At 37.8% G+C, this 24,412-nt stretch overlaps 7 protein-coding genes and 1 long non-coding RNA gene across 12 annotated transcripts; 2 read left to right on the top strand and 6 right to left on the bottom strand.

Moving 5' to 3' along the window:
* Positions 1-3,939: 3,939 nt before the first annotated feature.
* On the bottom strand, positions 3,940-5,162 carry LOC111829599. The gene is made up of 2 exons (XR_002832966.1): positions 5,088-5,162; positions 3,940-4,316 (listed from the first exon to the last, which is right to left on the bottom strand). It is a non-coding gene; the product is annotated as an uncharacterized LOC111829599 (long non-coding RNA).
* On the top strand, positions 4,785-6,061 carry LOC17877717 (transcription repressor MYB4). The gene is made up of 2 exons (XM_006284198.2): positions 4,785-5,266; positions 5,397-6,061. The coding sequence occupies exons 1-2, from the start codon at positions 5,004-5,006 to the stop codon at positions 5,989-5,991; spliced, it is 858 nt and encodes a 285-aa protein (XP_006284260.1). The 5' UTR covers positions 4,785-5,003; the 3' UTR covers positions 5,992-6,061.
* Positions 6,062-7,772: 1,711 nt separating this feature from the next.
* Positions 7,773-10,323, bottom strand: LOC17880797 (26S proteasome non-ATPase regulatory subunit 4 homolog). The gene is made up of 10 exons (XM_006283849.2): positions 10,218-10,323; positions 10,021-10,134; positions 9,803-9,908; positions 9,569-9,683; positions 9,274-9,486; positions 8,774-9,053; positions 8,552-8,648; positions 8,303-8,400; positions 8,114-8,182; positions 7,773-8,029 (listed from the first exon to the last, which is right to left on the bottom strand). The coding sequence occupies exons 1-10, from the start codon at positions 10,227-10,229 to the stop codon at positions 7,976-7,978; spliced, it is 1,158 nt and encodes a 385-aa protein (XP_006283911.1). The 5' UTR covers positions 10,230-10,323; the 3' UTR covers positions 7,773-7,975.
* Positions 10,324-10,492: 169 nt separating this feature from the next.
* Positions 10,493-13,129, bottom strand: LOC17879716 (choline transporter-like protein 2). The gene is made up of 3 exons (XM_006283400.2): positions 11,838-13,129; positions 11,040-11,385; positions 10,493-10,948 (listed from the first exon to the last, which is right to left on the bottom strand). Exons 1-3 carry the CDS (start codon positions 12,896-12,898, stop codon positions 10,688-10,690), a joined length of 1,668 nt encoding a protein of 555 aa, XP_006283462.1. The 5' UTR covers positions 12,899-13,129; the 3' UTR covers positions 10,493-10,687.
* A 970-nt stretch (positions 13,130-14,099) lies between these two features.
* LOC17878117 (anti-sigma-I factor RsgI6) lies at positions 14,100-17,231 on the top strand. The gene is made up of 8 exons (XM_006283379.2): positions 14,100-14,314; positions 14,396-14,430; positions 14,546-14,705; positions 14,802-14,977; positions 15,062-15,166; positions 15,243-15,389; positions 15,487-16,128; positions 16,278-17,231. The coding sequence occupies exons 1-8, from the start codon at positions 14,233-14,235 to the stop codon at positions 16,611-16,613; spliced, it is 1,683 nt and encodes a 560-aa protein (XP_006283441.1). The 5' UTR covers positions 14,100-14,232; the 3' UTR covers positions 16,614-17,231.
* On the bottom strand, positions 17,075-19,127 carry LOC17880417 (thaumatin-like protein 1). Its single transcript, XM_006283865.2, has 3 exons — positions 18,778-19,127; positions 18,022-18,691; positions 17,075-17,612 (listed from the first exon to the last, which is right to left on the bottom strand). Exons 1-3 carry the CDS (start codon positions 18,833-18,835, stop codon positions 17,318-17,320), a joined length of 1,023 nt encoding a protein of 340 aa, XP_006283927.2. The 5' UTR covers positions 18,836-19,127; the 3' UTR covers positions 17,075-17,317.
* An 807-nt stretch (positions 19,128-19,934) lies between these two features.
* LOC17879008 (thaumatin-like protein 1b) lies at positions 19,935-21,798 on the bottom strand. Of its 5 annotated transcripts, none has more exons than XM_023779796.1 (4): positions 21,614-21,798; positions 20,802-21,501; positions 20,257-20,365; positions 19,935-20,150 (listed from the first exon to the last, which is right to left on the bottom strand). In XM_023779796.1, the coding sequence occupies exons 1-3, from the start codon at positions 21,666-21,668 to the stop codon at positions 20,275-20,277; spliced, it is 846 nt and encodes a 281-aa protein (XP_023635564.1). In that variant the 5' UTR covers positions 21,669-21,798; the 3' UTR covers positions 19,935-20,150; positions 20,257-20,274. The 5 variants fall into 5 exon arrangements, with proteins under 5 accessions (XP_023635564.1, XP_006284278.1, XP_023635565.1 ...); XM_006284216.2 differs by having other exon boundaries at positions 19,939-20,154; XM_023779797.1 differs by lacking the exon at positions 20,257-20,365 and having other exon boundaries at positions 19,939-20,154.
* Positions 21,799-22,320: 522 nt separating this feature from the next.
* On the bottom strand, positions 22,321-23,353 carry LOC111829507 (cold shock protein 2). Its single transcript, XM_023778671.1, has one exon. The coding sequence runs from the start codon at positions 23,256-23,258 to the stop codon at positions 22,644-22,646; it is 615 nt and encodes a 204-aa protein (XP_023634439.1). The 5' UTR covers positions 23,259-23,353; the 3' UTR covers positions 22,321-22,643.
* Between the last annotated feature and the right edge of the window lie 1,059 nt (positions 23,354-24,412).

The following is a 24,412-nucleotide window of genomic DNA, read 5'->3' on the forward strand; positions in this document are numbered from 1 at the left end:
TTATAAACTTTTATATGGTTGATAAGGTACATCAAGATCATTATTACTACTCGGAGACTAAATCCAAATATATAGATGGTTTTAAAAGGTTCTAAACGGTATTTATATGGTTTTTATAAGGTTTTTAAAAAGTTTACAAAGTTTTTATAAGCTTTTTATATGATTTTTAAAAGGTATTTATATGGTACATATGAAATATATATATAAATTTACACACATGTAAAGATAATTTGTATCTATAAATATAAGTTTATACATATTTTTTTGATAAATTTCAAATTTTATAGTGACTTTTTGATAAAATTAGAAAGAGGGGTATTTTTAAAAAGTGGTATTGGAAAAGAGGTATTTTTGAAATTCCCCCTTATATTTTTCATCCTTGTAGTATATATAATAGATAGAAAATGGAATATCAAATTGTTTTTAGATAGGAAATCAAGTATAAAATTCAAAGTTAAAACAAATTATAATATTCTTTATATTATTACATGTTGCATCACAAACTAAATATAAGGATCATTTTTCTTAAAAGAATGTCTTACAAATTGGTTTGATAATTATATAACAAAAAGTTTATTTTGTTAAAAAATTACATACTTTTGAAAATAAATTAAATATACATGAATATGTGAGAAAGAAACAAACATCCATAGTAAAAGAATGAATATGGTTTCTTTATCTTGATTTTCTTATAACCATAAAATATTATTATACATATGTATTACATTTAAAAATATAAAAAACAATGAAGACATAAAGAAATACATAAAAATGAAAAATTAATAAAATTGAAAACAAAAGTTTAAAATAAATAATTAATCAAACTTTTATAATGATATTTTAATGAGTTTTCACCCCATGCAAGACTTTTAAAAAAACAAAGAAAATAATGAAGATATGAGATATGGTAGAGAATGATGTGAGAATGGCTATTTATATGATAAAAAGTGATGTAAGTTACATTTTAAAATAATTAAATTAGAGGAGTTATAATTATAATTTATAGTGTGTTTAATTGGAATTCAATAAAGAAAACCAATAGTCTTTGGAAATTTATATAATTTAAAGTATGAATTAATGTATATGATTAAATGTGTTTTGTTGGTTAAAAATAAATATTATATTTTAAAAAATAAATACAAAATGGAACAATAAAGAGAGTGGAACCTTACTTTTATATATATGATTTTAAACAATTTTCCACCAATAAGGCTTATAAAATTTGTTGTATGATATATGATTAAGTCCTTTCATTTTCTTTGTCATTTGATTATAACTTATAGTGTAATTAAATTTTGTATTAAATGATTGTCATAAACATTTATTTATTTATTTATTTTGTTGAATGATATATGATTAAGTCCTTTCATTTTGTTTGCCATTTGATTATAACTTATAGTGTAATTAAATTTTGTATTAAATGATTGTCATAAACATTTATTTTTTTATTATTTTTTTTTTAAATTAAAGTCTTAAATATTTTTCATCAATAAAAAAAGAGTGGAACCTTACTTTTATATATATGATTTTCTTTCTCTCTCTTTTTTTTTTTTTTTTAATTTGGTTTCTACTGGTACGTCGCGGATGGAAAATATCTTGGATGTGAATTATAGTTGGTTGAAATCATAAAAGGAAAACCACAAGTTAGAAATATATTGAGGCCGAGCCGTCCATCTGGTTTATAGAGCTAGCTCAACAACCATACATGGGTTTTAAAGCCCATTATACCTTTAGTCACAACCAACACATGTATAATATGTATGTACATACCAAAGTAAACAATAATAATATAGCAACGCAATTCCAACTAATTCTTTTTTTCTTTTCACAATTCCAATTAATTAAAAATGGTTAAAAGACTCTAGCAGATAAATGAGAAAATCTCAGCTGAAAAACAAAGAAAAGAAAAGGTATACGCATAATTAAATAAACTACCACCTTCAAACTTATTTTAGTTACACTTGGTGGATATATATGGACCTCTCTATATTCCTATTATATCCACTCTATATATATATATATACATACAATACAATTATCTTTTTCTATAAGCTGAATAAGATGTACATATATATAATATTAATAGGGATATATACAGTATGTGGTGTGGTGTGACGAGAGTTATTATGTATAATTATAATCATCCACCGTCACCAACCATCCATCCACCTGATTTTCACGTCTCGTTTATTCGTTAGGAAAACACATCATAATGAAAATACTTTTAACGTTTTTATTTATCTACTGTATCTCGTATCTATGATCTTTACTCTTCTGAAATTAATAATAATAATAAAAAATCTCATACTTATACCGTTTTTTTAAGTTTATCAGAATTGTTACATATGGAAAGTTTTTAACTTGTTCTTTGGTCGTCAATAAATCTATCAAAAAAATAATAATAATAATAAATAAATCGTCTATACGTTGCCATCAAGGTGATCTTAGTTACATCTTACTCCTTAATACGTTAAATTAAAATTAAATACTTATCAAACATATTTAATGAATACATTATCAAGAAGAAGAAAAAAGGTGGAAGGTGAACCAACAAATCCCACGTCCCCCAACCGCATACGGACCTATATAATAGTATAAATTATGTAACCCTTTTTAATATCTTATGTTTACTTCAAGAAAATGACAAATTAATCAGTACACTATATTTTTTTAAAAAAAAATTAGTATATTATAACGCTTCTATAGTATTATATTTACCCCCCCCCCCCCCCAAAAAAAAAAACAAAAACAAAAACAAAATAATTGTGTGGTATATCATCGCAGATCGCTATTTCTTACACGTCAATTACAGTACCATTAGTGCTAGAACCAAAAAATTAAAGTAAAAAGTAATTAAGAAAATAAAAAGGAAAACAACAGAAAGAATAATTTACCATATAACAAACAACTATTTATTCCCATTATGTTTAATAGTAACGTTTTGCATGAAGTCTTAAGTCTTTTAATTTAGTTGAAAAACAAGAAAGAACAAAAAAAAATCAATTAATTTGGGTATATGATAGTTTATGAACGTGAAAAAATAAATAAAAGTGATGTGTGGTTTTTTTATTTTGATTCGTTAAGTAAAATGAAAATTTGAAAATTTTTTCCTGGTGTTGTTGCTGATTAAAGAAAGAAAGAAAGAAAGAAAGAATCTTGGCCTCTAGCTGAGAAACTAAACGTTCTAGAAGAGAGCCCATCATCATGCATGAGAGTGATTTGTATTTGTATTTGTATTTGTATTTTATACCCAAAATATTAAAAGATTAAAACAAATTGTGTTAATCAACTACTCTCTCTCTCTCTCAGTCTCTTTTTCGGGTTTCTTTTGTCCCATCCTTTTCCAATAAAATACCATTTATTTATTTTTCGTTTTCTACTCACATTTTTTCACCTAACTTACCAAATTTCACAATATTAATTAACACATAGTAGTACATTTGTTCCAAAATATAAAATAAAAAGATATGTTAAGTCTTGGTTTTCAAGTCTCTCTCTCTCTCTCTAATACTAATAAGAAGTTGGTTAGAGAAAACCAATATATATATATATATATATAAGTCAAGGTTCTAGAAGACAGATTATTTTAATTCAGATACTTTATCTTATTAATTTTATATATGTGATTCATTTCTCTTTAGTGGTTCTTGTTGTATTTGTTGTTTATTTAGAAATATAATTATATATACAGAAATAATAAAGAAAGAGGAGCATCATCACTAAATATATAATTTAAAAAGCTACAGTAGAGTAGTAGTGATTTGTCATCCGAAAGAAAACCATGGAGTATATTAAATAAATAGATTACTACAATAGTTACCATATCATATGTCCACCCACACATTGGTTAATTAGCGAGAGGAATACTGATTAATTGTACATATTAGGGTTTAATGAGATGTAGTAATAAATTATCTTCCATAGTTTGATTAACAGAAGTTAATTAAAAAGGAGATATTAGAGAAAAGAGAACTGTTGACTAATACAAAACCAGTTCAGAAGCTAAAAGGCTGGGGCTAAATATAGTTGACATATGATGACGACGATGCACTTGTCCTTCAAAAAAACACTCATTAACTTTACCACCTACCTCCCCACATATGTACAGTATTCTCTTTTTTTTTTTTTTCATTTTTATTACTCTCTCACTGTAAAGTACTCTAGGTTAAAAAAAAAAAAAAGAAGCGATTGACAAAATTCGTTTTGGGTTTAATTTCTGAATATTTCACGGTTTCTACATATGCCCTAATTCCATCTTCCTCTTCTTCTTCTTTTTTTTTACCTCCTGATTCATGCGAGTACGTATGATTAGCAAGCTAGAGAGACCAAAAAAAAAGTTGGTAAATAATTATGATTAGGTATTAATATGAAATTTATTTGATTATAGAGCGATTATAATAAGAAAAACTGTTGTCATGATGATAATAATAATAAAGAAATGGAATAGCTTTAACAAAATGAAAGACCATGATGCCATATATGTCAAGCTTCTCACTTATTGTACCAAAACGAAAGGCCACCATACACTACTACTTACTCATTCAAATCCATCCCACCAACTCACATCTAGAAGCAATTTATAAAGTTCAACTCTCCTTTCTCTCTCATCATCTAGAAGCAATAATTTTATGTGTGTATGTATATGCTCTTGTGTCCAGCTTTAAGTCAAAACCCTATATATATATATAAAAACTAGTAGTATACACCAAAGCTTTTGAACCTTTAACCAAACCCAAAAATCCAAGTGCCCCACCAATTGCCCTTCGATCCTCTCCCACTACAAACACACACACACACACACAAATTAATCCATTTATACCCTTTTAGCCAAAAAAAAAACCCTCATTAAAAAGACGATCCCCGATTGTTTATATAAAATAACAAGAGTACAACTGATCATCCTATTGTATATATATTTAAGATTTTGTATCTAACCATCAGGAAATCATAAGATCTCTCTCTATACCACACCCACACACACACAAGAAGAAAAAAAGAAAGATATGGGAAGGTCACCGTGTTGTGAGAAAGCTCACACAAACAAAGGAGCATGGACGAAAGAAGAGGACGAGAGGCTCATAGCTTACATTAAATCTCATGGCGAAGGCTGCTGGCGATCTCTTCCTAAAGCCGCTGGACTTCTCCGCTGTGGTAAAAGCTGCCGTCTCCGCTGGATCAACTATCTCCGCCCTGACCTTAAGCGCGGCAACTTCACCGACGAAGAGGACGAGCTCATCATCAAGCTCCATAGCCTTCTTGGCAACAAGTGAGTCCATATATATATATTCTTTAATTATATAAGTCTATATATCCCTCCCTTTCTATATATTAGAACTATATATAGTGTCGTACCACGTTTTCCATGTCCCTAAACGATAGAATCTTCTTGTTGATAGATGGTCGCTTATCGCCGGGAGGTTACCAGGAAGAACAGATAACGAGATTAAGAACTACTGGAACACACATATACGAAGAAAGCTTATAAACAGAGGGATTGATCCAACCACCCATAGACCAATCCAAGAATCATCATCAGCTTCTCAAGATTCTAAACCTATACCGCAACTAGAACCAGTTACGAGTAGTAACACCATTAATATCTCCTTTGCTTCTGCTCCAAAGGTCGAGACGTTCCAGGAAAGTATAACTTTTCCGGTAAAGCCAGAGAAAATCTCAATGCTTACGTTCAAAGAGGAGCGCCCAGTTGAAGAGAAGTTCCCAGATTTGAATCTTGAGCTCAGAATCAGTCTTCCCGATGAAGTCGATCGCCGCCAAGGCTTACTCGGGAAGTCAACAACGCCGCGTTGTTTCAAGTGCAGCCTGGGGATGGTAAACGGCATGGAGTGCAGATGCGGAAGAATGAGATGCGATGTAGTTGGAGGTAGCAGCAAGGGCACTGATATGACTATGAGCAATGGATTTGATTTTCTAGGGTTGGCAAAGAAAGAGACCACTTCTTTAATGGGTTTTCGGAGCTTGGAGATGAAATAATCTCATTTTTTTAGGCGTAACTGTACAAAGCTTTTGCCTAGAGTAAGTATATCTGAAGGTATAATCTTCACTTTGTATGCGACAAAAAAAAAAAAAAAAACCACTTCACTGTTGATGAATTTTAAAATATAAAATATATATTTTATTTTTTACTTACAAAGAATTACTCCATTACAAAAAGATATTAAATTATGAATTAATACATGTAGACAGATCCATATAGTGATAATGTAGATAGATTATAAATTGAGATTAGTATATGAGATGAGAGGCAAGAGGTTGGTTGCCCGAAAAACTCATAATCCAATGTTGGAGATGAGCCATATAAGGAGAAAAAAAGAGGTTATTGGTATGGCAAGATATATACAATTCATCATCACATGATACTTAATTATTTAGATTACAAGTGAGGTTTTGTAGTTAATTTGGCACGAGTAGATAGAAGAGAGAAGAAGAAACTTAAATGTTTATAGATATATATATAAAAAAAATAGGAAAGAAAAACCATAACAATAATAATAATATATAATAAATGAAGGAAGGGAAGCAACAACCAATGGACCCTTTCTTCTTCTACCAAACTCAATTTATATCTCTCACTACCCATCTCCCTACCAACCTATATACCAACCTTTCCTCATCTTTTGTCCACTTGCGAGTTGCGACCCACACACATATTATATATATATATATATATATATATATATATATATATATATTATATTCATGAATGCATATTTCAATACACACATGCCTATATATAACATACATACATTGATATAGATATGATCCACAATATGTATGCATTGCATGGGAACCCAATATGTATAGGAGGGGTCGGAGTTTTCCAGTGAATGTAGCCAACACATACATATGCGTTATTGCGTTGAAATTAGAAAGAGTGACTGAGATCGTAAAGTAAAGTAAAAACATTGTTTCAATGGTAATAAGATGCTTGGCGAAGGTGGAGATTTACACAGTTTTACCATATATATATTGATGGAAAAAGAAAAGAAAAAGATATTTGGAGATGAAAGAGATGGGAGAGGGAGGAGTGGCGATGAGAAGAACTGAAGAAGATAAGGGAAAAGGGAAAAAGGACAAAAAAGAAGAAGAAGATGATCTGACCTGACCACACACAAGTGAACGAGACAGACGCACCTGCCTCTTCTTCTTTCTTTCTTTCTTTTTTTCTTCTTTTATTCAGAAACGACTTTTTCCAAAGGTGTTAGGTAGATGCAATAGAAGCTTCTACTACTACTAGTTCTTTCTTTTCTTTAATGGTTTTTTTTTTAGTTGTTGTTGCGACGAGTCTTGTGATCACTCTCTTTTTGTCTTTCCCTTTCTTTTCTCTTTTAAGGCAAGTAAGATATACACATATACATATATATATATATATGTATAAAAAGTCTTTAACGGTCGCTCGCTATTGTCTCTACTTGATTGATAGTTCCGTTTTGTGTAGCTTTTATATATATACACACAGACGTCAATGATCAAATTTACAGTTTGGAATTCACATACTTTCAATCAATATAATCGATTGCAAGGTATAAATCTCACCCAACCTTAGAACCCAGATTAGATTACTTAAGTTATAGCGGTGTGCACATTTCAGTGATCCCTTATATTTTATAAGTTCTTTTTCTTTTTAGTGGATTTGAGTTAAAAACAGAATTTTGTGGAGAAGCCATAATAGATCGAAATCAGAAACTGATGGGCTTACTTTCTAACAACCTATTGAGCAAAAAGCCCAACGAAATTAAGACGGAAGCTTCGTGTGACTCGTAAAATATCAACAACATTATAGAAATTGCGAGAGAGATAGAGAGAGGAAACAAACTTAAAAAGTTCACAAAAGGTAAAGAGATTAATTTAACAATCAGTTCCCAATCTCTCTATCAAACCAAAGAAACAAGAGGAATTATTTTTTCCAGACTTAGAGAGCCATATGAGATGAAACGTCTTCTCCTTTCTTCCTTCCTCACTTCTTCTTCTCATCCTCACCTTTGCTACTACTCTCTTCTTCCTCGTTCCGCTGCCATTTTAACCAATTTTACAATATCAGAACCTTCTTTATCAAATACCACAAAAGAATGAAAAACCCCCAACAAAACTGCACCTTTGATTCGTCTGGCAGAGACGCTAGCAGCGCTTTCACCGCTGGATCATTTGGATCCACTCCTGGAAGCTGTGTGTATGTTCACAAAACACTTAGGGACCAATACTATACTTTTCTCTTTCTTTTTGCTTGTGATAAATCCTAACGACTCACTGATTTAAGTGAAAAAAAAAAGACAAAAAAGCTTACCGATGAGAGCACAGACGATATGAAGGCTTGATCTCCCAAGAGGTTTCCAGCTCCTGCAGCTTCACTTGACTCTTCCCCACTCATCGACATTTGCAGAGCTGCACATGGATCAAGACAAATACAAGTCCCTTTCATCAAATCCCCCCAAAGGTATCCAATTTATCTTATAAATGTTGTTATACTTTTTTTTAGAAGTAAAAGCAAATTTTAATTGCCATAATTATACTTTTACCACACAGTTATTCTTACCTAAAGCCAGATCCTGGTCCTCATCAGCCGCTTCTGACATGTTGACATCACCTACAGACATAGCAATTGCCTGATCTAGCAACGCATTGTCCTCATCCTGCCACAAAATCTTTGATAGTAAGAAGGTTGTATGATAATAAACAGTCTCTCCACCTTCGGCTGTATAAGAATGTGACACGCAACATAGAAACATAAAAGCGCACAAAACAAGTAACAACTAACCATTGGTTCAGCGTTCTTCTCAGTTGTCCTTGCAACTGTCTCCTGGGAGGCAGAGGCTGTGTCCCCATCTTTGTCTTTCTGACCTGCCTCATCTGCTGCCTTCTTAGCAGCAGCCTCCTGTCTTGCTCTTTCCTCCTCCATGGAGACCCGAAGGGCGAGAGCAAGCTCTGGATCGATATTTGGGTCCACACCAAAGTCAAAGTCCCCACCTGCTGCAGCTGCAGCAGCTGCCGCAGAAACATATCCACTTGCACCCTCATCACCCGTGAATACAGGTGTGCTGAAAGTAAATAGTTAACACACCATGAAGAAATTTTCAGTCACAGACACCACGATAATAACGCCTGTCTAAATAATACAAATTGTGCAGTATTGATAAAGGCCAGACACCCGAGTTCAAAAACTGCCTAAACAAATCACATGCAATGGCATCCTAGACAATGTTATACTGTTCACATAAACTAGAAAAGTTCAGTAAAAACGAAGAAAGTAGATGGTACCTGAGCAGCACATCTGAGAGAGCATTAGCTCCAGATGGAACATGAACAATGTGGCTACCATCATTATTATTCACAGCTGAAAGGAGCGCCTCCAGCTTCTGAGGCTTTTCCTCATCCTCATCTTCCCCAAAATTGACAATGTCAAGAGAGACACTATTCTTCTTAAGCCTTTTTCCAACTATTTCTAGGGCCTTCTTTTCATACTTGATTGGGCTAAAAGACAGAAGCATAACACAAACATCAGATAACTAAAAAAAAACTAGTCTGTCTGCGTGCACACAAGAAGCTGAAGTACCTTCCAGCGAAAACTATAATCCTTTGGCGTTGGTTCTTGTTTTGGCGATGCTTAAGAGCTAGCTGAGCAATTTGGATGGCCGCTGTTAAGTTGATCTCTCCTCCCACATCAAGGCCTGAAATTATGAAGCAAGTAGCGAATTGATGTCAAACACAATGGTTCCTAAAAAGGACATGATTCTTTCAAGTTGCTGCTCAATAATAAATCACAAAGATAGGTGAGACAGAGACATACCGTGCATACAGGCCAAAATTTTGCCAAGATCAGAGGTAGGCGTAGTCAAAACTCGAACTCCTTTGCCAGCCATTGTCAAAATCCCCACCGTATTCTCCGGATTGGACTAAAAATTGCAAACGAAAGATCCCTAAATCACAATCTGACGCAAACACAAAACCCTAAATCGAATTCAAAGTGAAATACGTTGGATTGGATTAGAAGTAGAAACCCTATACCTGGGTTTTCGCTCCACAAAGAAGATTTACAGCTTCTGTCTGAGCCTGTAACCTAGACGGAGAGTAATCGCCGTTTCGCATCCACTCGGAGTTGTCGATGCATATCATAGTCGCCTACGCAGGAATCAAAAAAGATTAAAATTAAGCATCCAACATGGAGATCAACGAAAAGAAACCAAAGGATTTCAAAAAATCACCTCGAGAACCATTGTGTCGTCGTCGTCCAAGAGAGAAGCTTCGTAATTTGTCGTAGAGAGAAAGTCAGGAAGGAAGCAAAAGGCACACTTCTAAGATTTAGATTTTTGGTAACTTTGTGCTTCTTTAAATAGTGCCTATTATTTCTTTCTTTCTCCTTTCAGACCCCATTATTTTACGTTTATTTTTATTTTGCCCAAATTGGATGTTTATGACAATTAGCAAAACTAAGTTGATATTTTAATAAATAAAAGATACAGAGACCCCCCATTAACAATCATTCCTAAAACTACGTCCTTTTTTTATTCAAGATATAACCCCATAACTCTACAAAACGTCGATATAAACCCCGACCAAGAAGACGAAACGACAATTTCACCAGATTCACTCTCTCTCTCTACTCAGGAATTTACAATAGTGTTAAAAAGACCAAAAACAAATACAACAACCAGAGACGTTGAATCATGTTCTGCTATGCATTAAGTGCATTTGGGATTAGAGACGATCTTGTGCTTCTGCTGATAGGCAAGTGAACATAAACCTCGTGAACTTCCTGCTTACAAACATCCCCTTTGTCTCGATCAATCGCATAACATACATATATTGTGTCGATCACATCGTCAAGAACATGTACAAAGAAAGCCAAGATCACTATCAGTAAAAGCCACGCGAGAATAGCCACCAAGTACGAATCTATTCCCAGGTTGCTCACTCCTCTTAGAACAGCCCATGTCTGATTATGCGCATCATCATACCCAAAATAGTTAGTAAATTAACACAATTATTATATGTTTCATTGGTTGGAAGCAGAATCTAATACTTACTGCGACTGCATATGCGGCTGAGAGTACAAAGACAATTCCAGTTAGGATTCTGGTGGAAACTGTTTCAACAAAAACAGCTGACAGTAGGTTGCGTCTTAAGAGCTCGTAAGTCATTTTCGCAGAGGTGCAATAGGCTTCGCCTGTTATTGCAGCAAAGTTTATGGTGAACTTGTTGAGATAGTCAAGTGCTCCGAGTAAGGCGTTTGCGCAGCAACGGAGAACCAAATTCACTATGCCTTGTGGGTTCTCTTCTCTTGCATTGTCAACAATTGCCCTGACCACACGAACAATGCAGATGAGAAGCCCTGATACACATATTGTACCAAAGGATTGACCAAATGCGTTCCTGAAAAGTTAGAATTATGAAAAAGAGAGTAGGAAATTAGAATCACAAATGTTTTAATAGAAACCACAACAGGTTTGGAGACTAGTGCATATTTGGATCCTTAAAACTATAATCTCCTTCAGAAACTATAATCTATGGAAACTTTCACATTTAAAGTAGCAAACAAGATAAGATAATGGATTTCAATACATGTATTGAATCCACTCCATAAAGCCTAGACTATGAATAATTGAAAACCATGACCTTGAATCACTAAATACTTTGGATATGAGGACTGAAACAAGAAGTATACTTTATGAGGAGACACAACAAAGAAACCTCAAAGCAGAGAACTCCCTCCCGAAGATAACACAAGCATGTATTCGAACTAAGAGTATTGATTGTAAGGGAAAATGCACAGCAAAATCACTGATAACAAGAATAAAAGAGACAAAGATGTGGAGGCGAATCACCTCAAAGAACTCCGGATGCACTTTTTAGGGGTTGAGTCTTCCTTGGAGAAATACCACTGAGCAATAGCTCCACTTATCACATACACTTGCATTTCCACCATTACAGCAAGGGACCAGAGCATCGTTAAAATGGCAAGCGCGTAATACGCAGGAACCCAAGAATCTTCCTTCCACTCACAAAAGTAATCATTATCCAACTCTCGTGGCACAAACTTGCCATTAAACCTTGCAAACACCAAGAACACCACAATGGGTGCATAGTACACGACTAACCCGAGAGTGAGCAATGGCAAGACAACAAAAAGCTTCAAATTTTTGGACAAGGCATCTGATGCAACACCGATGATTTGGATGGTGAGCTCAATTCTGTGCCAATTAGCTACTATGATCCAGACAATGATCCCGATGATCAAGAAAACGAAGACTAGGACAAGAATTCTGTAAGCTAGAGGGAGGGCGTGACTACAAGAAGAGCTAAGAGTACAAGCGACAAACCAATAGACGTTGAAAAAGATGGGAAATAGGACAAAGAGAGGCAAACAAGCATAAACAATCTGCTTAGTGTAGTGTTTGAGCAAAAGCAGGACGGTAAAACAAAAGGGCACGCTTAAAACGAACGTTACAACAAGGGTCCAGATCAAATTCTTCTCAAATACTGAATCAGACGAAGAAACCATACCGTACATGGCACTCGAAGAAGGCCAGTAGCCATGCGGAATTTTAGCAAAGGTGGAATTTTTGACGCAGGAGCTAGAGGTGAAATCGTAGGTGAAGGATGAGGCGCTTCCGTAATCGATATTTCTATGAAAAATGGAGAAGATTCCAAAACCAAAGGTGGAGAGGACGAGAAGATCGAAGAGAAGTAGGAAAGGGATGTCCTTGAAAGGTCTGGGGCCAAAATTGTATGAGATCTGAAGAAACTGAGTTGGGTCTGATTCGGGATCACTTCGACGAGGAGAACCGAGAGCGGACGTGGAGGGTTTGGAGAGAAGAGGGTGCGACGGAGAGGAAGAGTCGTAAATTGCAGCGAATTTGGAGGAGTCGCCGTCGTCCGCCGCCATGGTCGTCCAAAGAGAGAGAGAGGAGAAAAGCTCCGCCTCTGGAGTTAGATAGTGAAGAAGGAAGTAGAAGACGACGATACGCGATTTTGCATTTTTTTACTAATCACAGTAAATAGTGACGATGACGACGACCACCGCCCAAGCGGCGAAGCGAAGATGATTCATTCAAGATCTCGCCACCACAGATTTTCAATTTTAATTTCATTTAGTATAATACCGTCCAAATGTGATTTAATGAAATAGTTTACTGTTAATAATACTTTAGTGTAGATATTATTATCTTCATGCGCATCTAATTATATTAGTGTATAGTCTAACCAAAAAAAGAAAGTTTCTTTTTCTATCCCATCCCAAAAGCTGAATATGTAAGTTTCAGACTCGGAGAGATTGAAACGGGCTTTGTTGAAAGCCCAATAATAGACTTCTCTAAACCCAAAGAAGCGTAATAAAGTCCAAAGCTTCGCATGCATGGTGAAATGGTCCAAGGAGTGTGTGTGAGCGTGCTATTGCGTTTTGCAGGCGCAAAGTTTCAAGGATTGTGTAAGAAGTACAATAGTTTTTGGATATTGCTTTTTCATTTTTTTAGTTTTTATTCAAATGGTTTTCCTGTTTTGATTTTTCAAAAATCAATATGATACCCATTTAATATTTTAATAAAAATAGCAAACAAAACTTAAGAAATCTCAAGAGATTTGATCAATTCTCTTCACAAAATCCAAAAACCCCAAATTTATTCAAATATGATTTTGGATGAATTTTGATAAAGTTGTCCGGATTTGATGTAAACTCTTCAAAAGTAGAAAATAGAAAATAGAAACTAGAATCCACATAATTTGATAAAGTTGTCCGGATTTTGGATGATTTTTTAAAAAATTCATGAGAGAATAACACCTTACTAGAAACTAGAATCCACATAATTTGAGTTTTAAAGTAAAAAACCAAAATCTAAGGTGATCATTCAAGTTTCTTTCTAAGTTAAAATATATACAAAAACAAAAAAAAACCATAGAGCCATTCATAGCCTATAGGTGGTATGAATTGGGTAGAAAACTTGTAAAGAAAGCATCAACCCGTGGCACACTAGTAGCTCTATGTATATATAAAAGCACGACTTCACATGATACAAAACCCACTTCGCGTATAACAACACCATCACGTGAACTCACTCAATAGGTTCAGTGTTTCTGACATATTGTTCCCTCTCTGAATGAAACTCTCCCAAATAGAGAGAATGGCCTAATTAACAACCCATCCAACCCACATCGAGGGCGCACTTGGCTTCATCCCCACACCAATTTCTCTATCTCTAAGATTTTGTGTTCTTGTTTTGAATCATGCAACATTCTTCCATGTGTGCTTTGATATTCTGGGCCCTTTCTCTCCTCGCCGCCTCCACTCTTGCTTCTTCATCAAATGGTACTTACACATATTGCAAATACTATATATACATATACAAAATTTTAGTTTGGTAATTGTTTTGTATTTCTTCGTGTACAGATGGATCTTTCTACGACTCTACTGCCTATACAGAGGTTTAACACTCGTTGATGAACTACTATTTCAATTTCACCTTTATCAAAAAAAAAAAAAAACTATTTCAAATTCACAAGATATCTAATGAATATGAATTTCAATGGGTATGCGCAGTGTAAAGCAGAAGCAGAGAAGCCACTTTACAATGGAGGAATGCTGAAGGACAAAGAACCTTCCGTCTTAGGGAGAGACACTCTCACAGGCGTTGGTGCTCGTTACACACCAGCTTACATATTGCACAATCTCACGCAGAACACCATCTATTGCTTCTCCAGTTAAAAACATTTCATTCTTTCCTTGTAACAATGATACATATATATACGTTGACATGTGGGATGAATGTGACTGAATTGAGACTGATGAACAACAGTTTGGGTGAAGATAGAGTCTGGAGCTGCATCAGCTCGTGTAAGAGCAAGGCTGAGAGCAGACAACACCACTTTAAACTGCGTCGGTTCTGTATCTGCAAAACATGGTTGCTGGTCTTTCCTCAAAGGCGGCTTCCTTCTTAGTTCTCCTTCTAACCTATCCATCCTCATCTTTGAGGTAGATCTTTTCTATATAATATATGCTCAAAAGGACTGGATGATCCCAGTTATCAAGACTGTAAGTTGCTGATAATGAATGCAGGCATCAGAGGACGATGGCAAAATGCAATTACAAGTGGCGAGTGCCTCTCTTCAGCCCTTCACGCAAGAACAATGGAGGAACAGCCAAGATTACTTCATTAATACCGTAAATATTTCTAACGTGGAAAGTAGCAAACATTCTTTACGTGGTGCCCTGCCCTGAAATGTATCTATATTTTCAGGAGAGAAAACGAGCAGTGACGATTCACGTGTCCAGAGAAAACGGAGAGAGCGTCGAAGGAGCAGCGGTGACAGTAGAGCAGATCTCTAAAGACTTTCCCATTGGATCTGCCATCTCCAAAACTATCCTCGGAAACATTCCTTACCAAGTAAAGCCCTAAATAAGCCACTCCTTAAAACATATATATATATATATGTTCCTTACCAAGTAAGCCATATATATTGGTACTGTTTTTTGTATTGTAGGAATGGTTCGTCAAGAGATTTGACGCTACGGTGTTCGAGAACGAGCTGAAATGGTACGCGACGGAGCCTGATCAAGGCAAACTCAACTACACATACCCTGATCAGATGATGAGTTTCGTCAGAGCCAACAGAATCATCGCTCGCGGCCACAACATCTTCTGGGAAGATCCCAAATACACTCCCGATTGGGTTCGTAATCTAACCGGATCAGATCTCCGGTCGGCGGTTAACCAGCGTATCAGGAGTCTTATGACTCGGTACAGAGGAGAGTTCGTGCACTGGGACGTGAGCAACGAGATGCTTCACTTCGACTTCTACGAGACCCGCCTGGGGAAGAACGCGTCCTACGGCTTCTTCGCGGCGGCGCGTGAGATTGACTCGCTGGCGACTCTGTTCCTGAACGATTTCAACGTGGTGGAGACTTGCAGCGACGAGAGGTCGACGGTTGACGAATACATTGCGAAGGTGAGGGAGCTCCAACGGTACGATGGCGCGCAGATGGACGGGATCGGGCTCGAGGGTCACTTCACAACGCCGAACGTGGCGCTGATGAGAGCCATCCTCGATAAACTTGCGACGCTCCAGCTCCCGATCTGGCTCACCGAGATTGACATCAGCAGCAGCCTCGACCACCGCACTCAGGTAAAATACTTTGGTTTTTCCGGTTTAGTTAAGTTTGCTGTAACTGTCGCAATTTGTATCGATCGGTTTATGGTGACAACTTTATGCGGTTTACTACTAATTAAAGCTAGGATGATAAAATATGGAAAAATCCGGGGGTATGTTTACAGGGGAATTATTTGGAGCAAGTGTTACGTGAAGGGTTCTCACACCCGTCGGTGAATGGTATAATGCTATGGACCGCACTGCATCCATACGGATGTTACGAAATGTGCCTCACCGACGATAAATTCAGGAACCTTCCAGCCGGAGACGTGGTCGATCAGAAGCTTGTAGAATGGAAGACCGGTGGGGTTAAGGCGACAACAGACGACCATGGTTCCCTAACCTTCTACGGCTTTTTGGGAGAGTATAGCGTCGGCATCGTATACCAAGGTAAATCGGTTAGTACGACTTTCTCGCTATCTCGAAGCCCTGAGACCAAACATGTTAGACTCCAAATCTAACCTCTATGCTTTTAAATTATCGCCTCGCTCGCTCCTCTTAAGAAGATACGGTGTTATTCTTATTTGAAAAAGAGATACGTACTCATGATACATACGTTAAATTGATATTTTGATTATACATATATATACAGTAAAGCTTACAAATTTTCAAATTGAATGTCTGGGTGGGGACAAAAGTAAGTAAAAAAGAAAAAAAAGACGAGAGATTTTGTGGCGTGGGAGAACTATTTTTTTTATATATAAAAACTAAAATTTATGACATACTGTATAATATAGAGACATCAAATCAGACATAAATCCCTGCAAAGTAACTTGAAAAAAGCTAAAGTGGAATCATTCATATCACACACAGCGCTCCATCCATTATCAGTGACAGTGAGCCCCAGTTTGGCTCTGGCGACACCATTATCCTGAAATTAACTTGTTGGAAAACAAATGCTCACTTTAGATCTACTAAACCCTAAAAAAAAATCCATTGATTCACAAAACATATTTCACAATTTCGAACATGAACCATCTTTCAAAAGACAGATGAAACAAGGACACGCACACACGACATATTAAGCTACGATGCAAAAACCCAAACTGTTGCAGTCTTAATAAGGGAAAAAAAAAAAAGGAAAACATTGAGGATCAACAAAACTAAACAAGGCAAATGCTAACACAAGGCAACTACCGAAACCTACGAAGATGATGAAATGATGCTACGAGAAAATAAACGGGAAAGTAAACGCGGCAAGAAGCAATGCCAATGACAGTGAAGCGCAGGCTGATCTGCTTGAGTCTCCCATAGCCAAACCAGCCATCCATGATCCGTCCTGTAACATAGTCTCTCCCGTACCCATCTCCGAACCAGTACCCTGAGACCCAAGCACATACCCCTCACCCTGCCCTTGAGTCTGTTGACCCTGACCCGCATTACCCGTTTCCGAACCGGGCACAGGATCCGAACCTTGTGAGGTTGACGACACCGGAGGGGGGTAGCTAGTCGACTTCTGACTGTTTTGCAAAAACAGAAGCAAACTGTCAGATCTTTCTACTTGCGATTTCAAACTAGTTTGGCATTGCTTTGCAACTTTTGTGTAGAAACAAAAAAAAAAAAAAACAATTTTCTGGATTAACCTAATTGTTCTTGTCTTCTTGACAAACAATTTTAAAAAGAGAATCTTTTCGCCTTTAAACATGTTGGTTTATGAAAAGAAGAGAAGAAACAAACATCGGCTTTCCAACAATCTTTTGATTATAGTAGTATAAAAAAGATCCTAATAAGATTAATTATTACGAAACCCATTAACACATAAAGTTTCAATTTTTAATCAAAAGCAACCCAGAAATTGTGGGAAATAAAAAAAGAATACTAATAAACTAGAGTAGTAGTAGTAGTAAGAGAGGAAAATGAAAAAAGTACCTAGGGGAAGAAGGGCAAAAGGTGAGGGTATAATCACCACCGGCGCAAGTGAAAGTGCTGGTAGCGTCGTCGTATGCGTAGCTGTAGGAGCGAGGACATGCGGCTTTGAACATCTCCGAGTAAACGGAAGGCCTACAAGTGGAGGGTGTAGCATACGCGCCGCTGCAACAATACTCAGGACTCCGGAACGCTTCACACGCGCTCTTACAAGCGTCTCCTTCGCCGAAACGCAGCTCAGCAGGGCACTGAGTGTTAATATCCGATGTGCAACCGGTAGACGCGCACTGCCCAGATCCACCGGCTACTTCCACGATCATCGGGATGTTGTATCCGTCGACCAGGCTCACGTCGTAGAAATCATCTCCGCCAGTGCCCAGGGTGAACTCGGCGAGGGTTACAGGCGGGGCGGCGCCGAGTCCGACGCACTCGACTTGGTTAGAGCCGCAGTCTCCGGTAGTGCAAGTACCGGAGCCGGAAACGTCGAACTTGCAACCGGTTCGAGCCCAGAAGCGACCGGACCAGCCGGTGGGGGCTTGGAGAGAGCGGGAGGTGCCTTTAGGGAGCTCGAAGCCGGTGGTGGAGAGAGTAGGAGAGCCAGCATTGGCCAGGATTCCAGGCCAAACGGTGTAGCCGCACCGATTAGCGAAAGTGAATGTTGAGCCATCACAACCTTATAATCAAACGAAATCAAATCAGTTAATAAAGAAAAAAAAGGAGAAAAAAGAAGTGAAAGGTATAGAGAAGTTGTTAATATACCAGTGGAAGCTAAGAGCAGAAGAAGGAAGCTCAATGTGAGAGTGGAAGAAAGATCCATCAAGGTTCTTCTTCTTAGTTCTTTCTTACTCAGTTGTTCTTCTTGATCTGTGTCTAAAATGAGAAAGAAGAAGTAGAAGAAGAGAGAGAGATAGGGAGAAAGAACGATGATGAAGCTATTTGGTCGAAAAAGGGGTTTTCTTCTTCTTTTTATTTATTTACTAGTACTGGGTACTGGGGTAGGGCTCTCTATGCCTGACAAATATTTTTATTACTAAGAATTCAGAAAACAAAAGAAAATTTATACTTATTATTGGATAGGACCAAATGGATGATATTGTTCTAGTTCCCTCTGTCCATTAACCTGTAAAAAAAAAGTCACTAGTAATTCATTTAAACTTTGAAATCATTTGATGAGCAAATGCAGTTTTTGTATTCGCAATCTCTTCTTGATTTTTGAATAAGCCATGAGGCTCTCTTGTCTTGTGTGTAACAAGCTATGTTACTAGTACAGTAAGTAGTAACCCACACGAACGTGTCCAATTGGGCTTACTCGGCCCAAAGACCTTTGTTGATATTTCATGTATGAAGGCGGTAGAGAGTGGACACATGGACAGCCGGAAGATGTAGGGGAGAACTGCAGACACAGAAGATAAATAGTAACTCTCTTCTGCCTTTCGTCTTTTGAGGAACAAGAAAGAGAGAGAGAGAGAGTATTACGACCCATGCCATTACCATCGATAGCTGAGCCCCTTTGACTCCTAAATCTTGTCAATATTTTTAACTTCTCCCAGCTGTATGACAAACTAAACATTAGTACTATTTTATATTATAAGGGCATGTTGTTTCCATAAACTTTCAAATAACAATTAATAACACCTTACGATGCACCCAGACAAGCAAATTAACAGGTTTGTGTAGCCGATGTTTGTTTAACAATGCTCAGTCATCTACTTGGGAGAGAAGAGAACGCCCATCCTGTTTTTGATGACCCAAACCAAAAAAAAAACTGAACAATATAAGCGGGTTTAGATAGTTACCGTTATTGGGATGTTAAACTCCGGGGTACAACTTAATTTTTGGTACTGAGCTATGGCCTAGGTTTTGCTTGCAAATGGGCTTATTCGGATCGACCCCCTTGTCGGCATTAACTTTAAACATTCGTTACTCGCATTATTAACTTTTATATTCATTTTCTTAAAAATCATCCGTTACATAAGAGGGACTTCTTCTATCTTATGATTCAAGAAAAAAGCAGAGGACAGAAACAACAACTCTTGGGAAAATTTCGAATGACAGAACAGAACAGAACAGAGAGATTTACAATTTGCTTCGTATCACCGTAATGACATTTTTCTACACATGAATTTTGCTATCTGCCTACAACAAGGAAGAGGGAAATGATAACAATTAGTAAGTAACCTCACCAGACAATGTAAAAAGGACCTTATGCAAATCAATAGGGACTTTATTTATTTATACATATAAAAGAGGCGGCTCTCAGCTGCTGTGCGGATGCGGCAAATGTATCATGCTCTTGTTTACTAGCGGCAGAGTTGCCCCATCTTTCCTCGATCCTAACAGCTTCTCGCTGCAAACAAAACCCGTATCAACCAACTCTTGCTAACCTCATCACACCCAAGTACAGTTTCAACAATGGAGCTCCTCACTCCCATCTTTGTCGAACTCAACAATCCAACCAATCATTTTGACACGGTGCAAACTAAACCATTCCAATCAACACTTGCTCACGCCAAATGCTTACCCGTAATGGTGTACACTTACTCTCATTCCAATCCAACTTAACCAAATTAATTTGATAGAACAACACTAATGTCAAAACACTTAAAAAAGTCTCAACGCGTTGTAAATGAGCTAAAAGACTAACAAGCTAAAGTCCATAATAATCAACAGTGGCTAAGAACAGATTCCTACTCAATACTCACATAATGACAAGAAACATGTATCTCTCGGAGTCTTCCAAGATAACTGATTCAAACAGAGGGACAAAAGGGTCAATAACTAACCTTGTATACGGCGGCGGACAGAAGATGATGAAGTAATCGGCTCCGGTGGCGCAAGTGTAAGTGCTGGTCTTATCGTCATAGGCGTAGCTGTAGGCTCGTGGGCACGCATGCTTAAAGAAGAGCGAGTAGACCGAAGGCTGACACGTGTCCGGCGTAGCGTAGGCATCGCTGCAGCAATACCTTGGATCGCCGAATGCCTCGCACGCGCTACGGCAAGCCACACCGTTTCCTTTCCCACGCGCCACCAGCTTCAGGTCTCTGGGGCACGCGCCGTTCAAGTCCACGAGACAACCGGTGGCTCCGCATCCTCCAAGGACGATTTTCTTGGGCAAGATAAGCATGGGGAGGTTGTAACCGTCGACGAGGCTGACGTCGTAGAAGTCTAGCGCTCCGGTGCCGTTGAGAGTAAACTCGGCGAGCGTTGCTGGAGGCTTAGCTCCGGAGCCAGAACATTCAACCTTTCCTGAGCCGCAGTCTCCGGTTAAGCAGAGGAAAGAACCGGAACTAGGATCTTGTGAACACAAGGTTCGTGCCCAGAGACGACCAGACCAGGACGGTGGTATTGCGACGGTCTTGGATTTCCCTCTAGAGAGACGAAAGCCAGTAGTGGGGAGCGGCGCAGAGTTAGCGCCGGAGAGCAAACCGGGCCAAATCGTGTTCCGGCAACGATTCGTGATCTTGAACGAAATCGGTTCAACACCTGACAATCCAATCAGAAAGTATAAAAAGGTTTGTGCAACTCGATTGTTTGAAGAACCAAAGAAAGAAACATAAACACAACTAAGTTTGGATCTACTCATTAACAAAGTTACCTGAAAGAGATAGGAGAAAACCCAAAATCACAAACAGGAGAATTCGATGCATCATCGCTGTTTGAGATTAAAATGTGTACTGTAAATGCTTCAATGAGTAAAGCGACCAACTTTTTTTACTTTCAAAGAGCGGAGAGAGAGAGAGAGGAGAGACGACGAGAAAGTGAGAAACAAAAGGCAAAGGCCTCTCTCTCTCTCTCTCTCTCTCTCTTTCTATTTCTTTCAAATCGAACCGAACCGATGATTGTAATCTCTAACTTTACTGGGATCCCAAATTAAACCGGTTCTCTGGGGGGTACTTCCATTCAGCGGTGCGCACGTGGGATTTTGTGTGTGGACCTTTTAACATGCTCATTTGTTTCAACCTTTTTTTTTCTTTTTTTTTTATATAGCGCTCCGATTTCCAAGGTAACAACAACAACAACAACAGATCTAAAAATCTTGCCATATCTGCTTTCTTTCGCTACTTATCCAATCCTAATCGTTTAGCCACAGTGAGTGTGGTTGTAAAAACGGTGCCGTTTAATTAATAAATCAGAATGATGGAGACTGCAACGGGTATTCAATTCCATGGAACTAAATGCCAATAAATGCATCTACGAGCAAATAGATTTTGTATCAATGAGCGAGAGATCTTATCCATAACATCAGATTCAACCTTAAAAAATAAAAAAGAAATATCAAAGATCTCACGAGATTCGTTCAGATGATTTTAAACCCAGAATAACGTTTAGCGTATGAACACTTGAAACAGAGCAGAAGAAGCGAAGCGTTTTTCACCCATCACAAGTAGCATTACCAATAAACCATAAAGGCAATAAACCATAAGTAGCAAAATAACAAGGAAAAAAAAAAGAGGTCCTAATCCGAAACCATCAACAGATTCCGAAACGAACGAACTAACAAAGACAGATCATCATAAGAAACAAAGAGCGGATAATAGAGAGATAGAACACGGCGAGACTGAGATCCTACGATCATGTGTGAGATGACCGATTCACCCTTCTCAACCGCCTGGCCTGCGATCCTTTCAACGTCCACCGCTGGTGCAATCCCTTGCGAAATGACCCGACTCCCCACAGCTGTAGCAGCTTCCACCGCCGCCTCCTCCTCGGCCACCTCCTCCGTAGCCACCACCTCCCCCACCGTAGCCTCCGCCGCCACCTCCGTAGCCACCACCTCCCCCCCCGTAGCCTCCACCGCCTTCTGAACAGTCTCTCGCCATGTGACCTGGCTCACCACACTTGTAGCAGTCGCTGCCTCCACGACCACCACCGCCGCGTCCACCTCCGTAACCGCCACCACCGCCGTATCCGCCGCCAGATCCACGGCCTCCGCCTCTTCCGCCACCACCGAAACCGCCGCGTCCGCCAGATGAGCCACCACCGCTGTTGCCTTGGACGGGAGCGCCGTCGGGACCAGAGACATCGATGGCCTTGGGACGGCCATTGTTGTCGTTCTCGACGTCGAACTCGACAGACTCCTCAGCAGCGAGGCTACGGAAACCCTCAGATCTGATGGAGGACTGGTGAACGAAGAGATCGTCGCCGCCATCGTCAGGAGTGATGAAACCGAAGCCCTTCTGGGTGTCGAACCACTTGACGGAGCCTTTGCGCCTCTCACCACCGCCGTTGTCTCCGCTCATTCTGATCGAAATCTCTTTTTTGATTTAAAAAAAAAAAAAAAACTTTTTGAACTCTCAAAATCTCAAAAAGAAACCCTAGAAAATTCACAGAATCTCTCTCTCCACGCAGCAGCTGTTTATATATTTGCAGGAGAGCTGTGGCAAGGGTATGACTGCCACGTCACCACACATTCATTTTTTCCGCTGTTTCCAAAGATTAAAAAAGAATAGTAAAAAAATAATTAAAACAAAGGAAGTATCTTTTATAAGGTTCATCATGACTTTAAAAATTTAATTTACATACAGGAATTTTAAAATTTCTTTCTTCTTTGTATATATATAATATATATTATCTAGTATAACTTGTTTCAAAAATATCGAGCTACTAAAAAATGATGTTTTTTTTTCAGTTTATACGGTTTGTGTTTAAAATGATTCTAGAATTTGCAAAGACACAGTTAAATGGAAACATTAGGAAAAAAGAAAAGAAAAGAGCTTGTTGTTGTTGATTTGGACGAAAATGAATTCTGGGAAGTAAAAAAAAAAAAAAAAAAAAAAGAGAGAAAATGGGCCAGAGCAGGTGAAAAGGGCTGAAAAGAAAATGAAACCATTTCGGGAAAGAATGGACCTCGTTGTTGGCCCAGCAGCAGCAGCTAAGTTAGCCGTAGTTAATCTGGACGGTTAGGGTGTTTTCAAGGAGACGGATATCAGCCGTTAGATCTTCAAATTAGAGAGAGTCAAAAGAGTAAATGTTAAATTTATTTGGGAGAGAGAGAGAAGATAAGAGATGGTTTTAATTTTTTACTGGGTTGTGTGGTGCAGTCAAAGTCAGAGTCAAAGAGTCAAACATTAATAATAAATAAAAAGCTGGGGATGACCTACACAGCAACGTCAGCTTATATATATTTCAACTGGTCGATATAAGAGAGTTAAAAATAATATAATTTGAATGAAAGCATTTCTTACTTTCCAGTGTCCTTGCAGTGTGTACATTGATGATGTCATCCAAACTTAATTGCTGGGGGGAAGTGGAAGAGACTCAAAAACACAGTCGTTTGGTTAGTAAAATACTAACAAATAAAAGAGTTTAGTCGTATGGTATGTGTGTTTCAAAAGTCGTATGGTATGTAATGCGATCAATCAAAAGTTTCATTCTTTTTTTCTTTTGGCTTTCG

Source organism: Capsella rubella, unplaced genomic scaffold (genome assembly GCF_000375325.1).
Source record: "Capsella rubella cultivar Monte Gargano unplaced genomic scaffold, Caprub1_0 scaffold_7, whole genome shotgun sequence".
NCBI lineage: Eukaryota > Viridiplantae > Streptophyta > Magnoliopsida > Brassicales > Brassicaceae > Capsella > Capsella rubella.

Coding starts and splice junctions, on each gene's coding strand:
- LOC17879716 (XM_006283400.2), bottom strand. CDS start 12,898: ATGGCGGCGGACGACGGCGACTCCTCCAAATTCGCTGCAATTTACGAC. Junction 11,386..11,837: donor TGCATCCGGAGTTCTTTGAG/GTGATTCGCCTC, acceptor CTAACTTTTCAG/GAACGCATTTGGTCAATCCT. Junction 10,949..11,039: donor CAGCCGCATATGCAGTCGCA/GTAAGTATTAGA, acceptor GCGCATAATCAG/ACATGGGCTGTTCTAAGAGG.
- LOC17878117 (XM_006283379.2), top strand. CDS start 14,233: ATGCAACATTCTTCCATGTGTGCTTTGATATTCTGGGCCCTTTCTCTC. Junction 14,315..14,395: donor TCTTGCTTCTTCATCAAATG/GTACTTACACAT, acceptor CTTCGTGTACAG/ATGGATCTTTCTACGACTCT. Junction 15,390..15,486: donor TCGGAAACATTCCTTACCAA/GTAAAGCCCTAA, acceptor TTTGTATTGTAG/GAATGGTTCGTCAAGAGATT.
- LOC17880797 (XM_006283849.2), bottom strand. Junction 9,487..9,568: donor ATTATAGTTTTCGCTGGAAG/GTACTTCAGCTT, acceptor TCTGTCTTTTAG/CCCAATCAAGTATGAAAAGA. Junction 8,649..8,773: donor AGAAGAACGCTGAACCAATG/GTTAGTTGTTAC, acceptor ATTTTGTGGCAG/GATGAGGACAATGCGTTGCT.
- LOC17877717 (XM_006284198.2), top strand. CDS start 5,004: ATGGGAAGGTCACCGTGTTGTGAGAAAGCTCACACAAACAAAGGAGCA. Junction 5,267..5,396: donor CATAGCCTTCTTGGCAACAA/GTGAGTCCATAT, acceptor TCTTGTTGATAG/ATGGTCGCTTATCGCCGGGA.
- LOC111829507 (XM_023778671.1), bottom strand. CDS start 23,258: ATGAGCGGAGACAACGGCGGTGGTGAGAGGCGCAAAGGCTCCGTCAAG.
- LOC17880417 (XM_006283865.2), bottom strand. CDS start 18,835: ATGGATCTTTCTTCCACTCTCACATTGAGCTTCCTTCTTCTGCTCTTA. Junction 18,692..18,777: donor TCTGCTCTTAGCTTCCACTG/GTATATTAACAA, acceptor TTTGATTATAAG/GTTGTGATGGCTCAACATTC. Junction 17,613..18,021: donor TTTTGCCCTTCTTCCCCTAG/GTACTTTTTTCA, acceptor TTTGCAAAACAG/TCAGAAGTCGACTAGCTACC.
- LOC17879008 (XM_023779796.1), bottom strand. CDS start 21,668: ATGATGCATCGAATTCTCCTGTTTGTGATTTTGGGTTTTCTCCTATCT. Junction 21,502..21,613: donor TTTTCTCCTATCTCTTTCAG/GTAACTTTGTTA, acceptor TTGGATTGTCAG/GTGTTGAACCGATTTCGTTC. Junction 20,366..20,801: donor TGTCCGCCGCCGTATACAAG/GTTAGTTATTGA, acceptor TTTTGTTTGCAG/CGAGAAGCTGTTAGGATCGA.